Genomic DNA, 3,367 nt, shown 5'->3' with positions numbered 1-3,367 from the left:
TCACATGTTTAAATAAAAAAAGAAAGTAATGGACAGTTGAGTTGACCTCTGACATAACACGGCCTTTGAATCCGATTCGAACCTATCCGGTTCAAGAAAGAAAATAGACCGCGTGTACTGTACGACCGTTTCCATATATAAATTTATTTACAAACAATAATAATAATAATTATTATTATCATTAGAGAGAGAGAGAGAAAAGAAAGAAGGCGATACTTTCTCTCTCCAAATTCACCTTCTTCTTGTAATAATAATTTCAATATCCAAAACCCTAGATCTTGATGGAGCCTCGTGTCGGCAATAAGTTTCGTCTCGGCCGTAAGATTGGCAGCGGATCCTTCGGAGAGATCTATCTAGGTTTTGTTTTCTTCCTTTTCTTTTTTAATTATACCCTAATTTATTCTTTAATTGATTTGGATCGTTTTGTTTTGTTTTCAGGTACTAATGTTCAGACGAATGAAGAAGTTGCGATTAAGCTTGTGAGTATTATTCATTCTTTTTATATTCCTGTGTTTCAAGATGAAGGTTTGGATTGTTGTTATGTTATTAGAAGCTTAATTAGGAATGTTTATGTTTCTAGGGTTCTTGACAAAAATTTACTTAATTGTTCTGTTTTAAGAATATTTTTTTGATTCAATTCGGTACAATATTGTAATAGGTTAATTAGTTGAAGTTATCATCACCACTCTATATTTTATTTAGGACTTTAGGTAAATTGACACAAAACCCTTTAACTCTGGTATGACATGATATTAAACTCTTGTTTTTTTTTTCTTTTCGTTTTTTGAACGACAAATCTGTAATTAAAGCGCTCATTGGAACATTAAGACAGTGAAACACATGCGCAGTCAATGTAAAAGCTAAATGTAAAATTTAATTTTTATGAAGTTATATTTGTAATTGTCAGGAAAATGTCAAGACAAAACATCCTCAGCTGCTGTATGAGTCCAAGTTATACAGGATATTACAAGGAGGAAGTATGAACCTGCATCAATATATTTTACATAGATGTCTTTTAAAAACTCTTTTATCTATAGTTGAAGCATTTTATTGACTGTCACAATTTCATCATTATTATTATTGTAGCTGGTATTCCAAATGTGAGATGGTTTGGTGTGGAGGGAGATTATAATGTCCTCGTTATGGATTTGCTCGGGCCCAGTCTTGAAGATTTATTCAATTTCTGCAGTCGCAAACTTTCTCTTAAAACAGTTCTCATGCTTGCAGATCAAATGGTTAGTCAGTTATCATATATTATGAAGTACATTTATTGCTTTAGCTTTTAACATTCACGAGGACTGTTATTGTTGTTTCTTTCAGATTAATCGAATCGAGTTTGTTCACTCTAAATCATTTCTACATCGTGATATCAAGCCAGACAATTTTCTTATGGGATTGGGACGGCGTGCAAATCAGGTCTACATCATTGACTTTGGTCTGGTCAAGAAATACAGGGATGCCACAACTCACCAGCACATACCATACAGGTTACATTATTATTTATTAAAAGCTCATTTATTAATATTTTTATATTTAAGTGATTAACACATGCTCTCTCTCGGTTCTGCAGAGAGAACAAAAACTTGACTGGGACTGCTCGATATGCAAGCATGAATACCCATCTCGGGATTGGTATGCATTAATTCATATGCAATCATAATAATAAATGCACTCTTATTCAGTCTTGTGAATATTGACTTGTACGTTTTTTTAGAACAAAGCAGACGGGATGATTTAGAATCTCTTGGATATGTACTCATGTATTTCTTAAGAGGAAGGTAATGATATCAATTTCTTTTCTTTCTAATTATCAAACCACTCGTGTTTTCATCAGTTAAATAATGTTTGTGTTATTCAACCTACCAGCCTTCCTTGGCAAGGGCTAAAAGCCGGAAACAAGAAGCAAAAGTATGAGAAAATCAGCCAGAAAAAGGTTTCTACATCAATTGAGGCTTTATGCCGTGGTTATCCGACCGAATTTGCATCATACTTTCATTATTGTCGCTCACTACGGTTTGAGGACAAACCTGATTATGCTTACTTGAAGAGAATATTCCGTGACCTCTTTATCCGTGAAGGTATAAAACTTTCATGTTTTTGAATTTTTGACACTTGACAGATGATAATTATTGTTTTGCAATTCTTCTATAATATTTTATTTCATTATAGGGTTTCAGTTTGATTATGTTTTCGATTGGACTATTTTGAAGTATCAGCAATCACAGATTGCTGCTCCACCTCCTCGTGGCGTTGTAAGCATCAAAACACATTTTTTTATACCTACTCTTGTTGGAAACTGGAATTAACATAAAACTTAACTAACTGTTTTAACTGTCAGGTAACGGGTGCTGGGCCAAGCTCTGGGACACCACCTGTTATTCCAAATGGTGATAGGCAGACTGGTATAAGTTCTATATTTATTTTTTTGGAATTAGGAATTTAATAAATATTTGAATGGACATTGTTAAACCGTCAACTGTCAATCTGTTGTAGGTGAGGAAAGTGGCAGACAGACTGGCTTATCTTCACTGGATCCTTCTAGAAGAAGAAATTCTCCACAATTCACAAATTCTGGTAATCTACCAAATAAGGAAAAGAGTCCGGTTAGTAATGATGCAGCATTCAGCACAGATGCCATGGTGAGCTGACATTTTATAACATGATCTTGACTCTCTTGTTTCTTTTTGTAAAATTGTTAATGTACTTGTGCAGAGAGCAAGCGGATCAATGAGGCGAAGTAATGAAGTGGACTCTACAAGCCGGTCTCGCATCCCGGAGACAAGACAGAGAAGCTCACCACAACCTGGATCTTCAGATGCAAGAAACAAGAAGTATGAAACTACTCTCAAGGGAATGGAAAGTCTAAATTTTGATGATGAAGAAAGGGGTCATTAAATGTTCTGTAAATGGTATAACTCTTTTTCCATGAAACTAAGAAACCACCACCTATAAAATGAGTTATCTTTTCATGGGGTGGTGGGGTAAATTGCCGTTTTTACCCCCGTCTCTCTTGATATTAAACGCAAAATCTTACAGAAGTGTAAATCTGTAGCATTTTATGAATTCTATTTCTTGCAACTCCTCTCTGACTTGTTTTTAGTAGTATAAATGTTTACAGTGAGTTTTTTTTTCTCTCTATTTAGAGTAGTTGTATATGATGGGTATGCATTGTTTTTTTTGTGTGTTAATAATAAAAATTCTTTAGAAGCACACACGCCCCTTTTACCATATTTATGGTTGGACTAGCAGATATAGTGATTTGAGTTATGTTTTGTTAATGATAAGTATTCAAATCATCGTGTTTCTGCTTAGCTTTACGAGTGGTTGGTTGCTTAAGTCTAACCCGAGACAGGCATAGGTAGGTTGT

The 3,367-nt window shown here is 34.4% G+C and overlaps 1 protein-coding gene across 2 annotated transcripts; it reads left to right on the top strand.

Annotated features, from left to right (window-relative positions):
- Nucleotides 1–252: 252 nt before the first annotated feature.
- LOC143601044 (casein kinase 1-like protein 1) lies at nucleotides 253–2,905 on the top strand. Of its 2 annotated transcripts, none has more exons than XM_077078554.1 (12): nucleotides 253–357; nucleotides 439–479; nucleotides 908–977; nucleotides 1,087–1,235; nucleotides 1,321–1,487; nucleotides 1,571–1,632; nucleotides 1,715–1,778; nucleotides 1,867–2,078; nucleotides 2,170–2,249; nucleotides 2,339–2,402; nucleotides 2,494–2,639; nucleotides 2,713–2,905. In XM_077078554.1, exons 1-12 carry the CDS (start codon nucleotides 282–284, stop codon nucleotides 2,893–2,895), a joined length of 1,314 nt encoding a protein of 437 aa, XP_076934669.1. In that variant the 5' UTR covers nucleotides 253–281; the 3' UTR covers nucleotides 2,896–2,905. The 2 variants fall into 2 exon arrangements, with proteins under 2 accessions (XP_076934669.1, XP_076934668.1); XM_077078553.1 differs by having other exon boundaries at nucleotides 2,170–2,252.
- The last annotated feature ends 462 nt before the right edge of the window (nucleotides 2,906–3,367 follow it).

The sequence above is a fragment of the Bidens hawaiensis genome, unplaced genomic scaffold (assembly GCF_021521415.1).
Source record: "Bidens hawaiensis isolate Kalapana, Puna unplaced genomic scaffold, B.hawaiensis_p1.1 tig00055251_1, whole genome shotgun sequence".
Classification (NCBI taxonomy): Eukaryota; Viridiplantae; Streptophyta; class Magnoliopsida; order Asterales; family Asteraceae; genus Bidens; species Bidens hawaiensis.
The sequence above is the reverse complement of the archived record's forward strand: the minus strand, read 5'-3'. Positions and strand labels throughout refer to the sequence as shown.

Excerpts from the sequence above, each read along its gene's own strand:
- LOC143601044 (XM_077078553.1), top strand. The coding sequence starts at position 282 with ATGGAGCCTCGTGTCGGCAATAAGTTTCGTCTCGGCCGTAAGATTGGC. Across the intron at positions 1,633-1,714 it reads GAATACCCATCTCGGGATTG|AACAAAGCAGACGGGATGAT; the intron begins GTATGCATTAAT and ends ACGTTTTTTTAG. Across the intron at positions 2,079-2,169 it reads TGACCTCTTTATCCGTGAAG|GGTTTCAGTTTGATTATGTT; the intron begins GTATAAAACTTT and ends ATTTCATTATAG.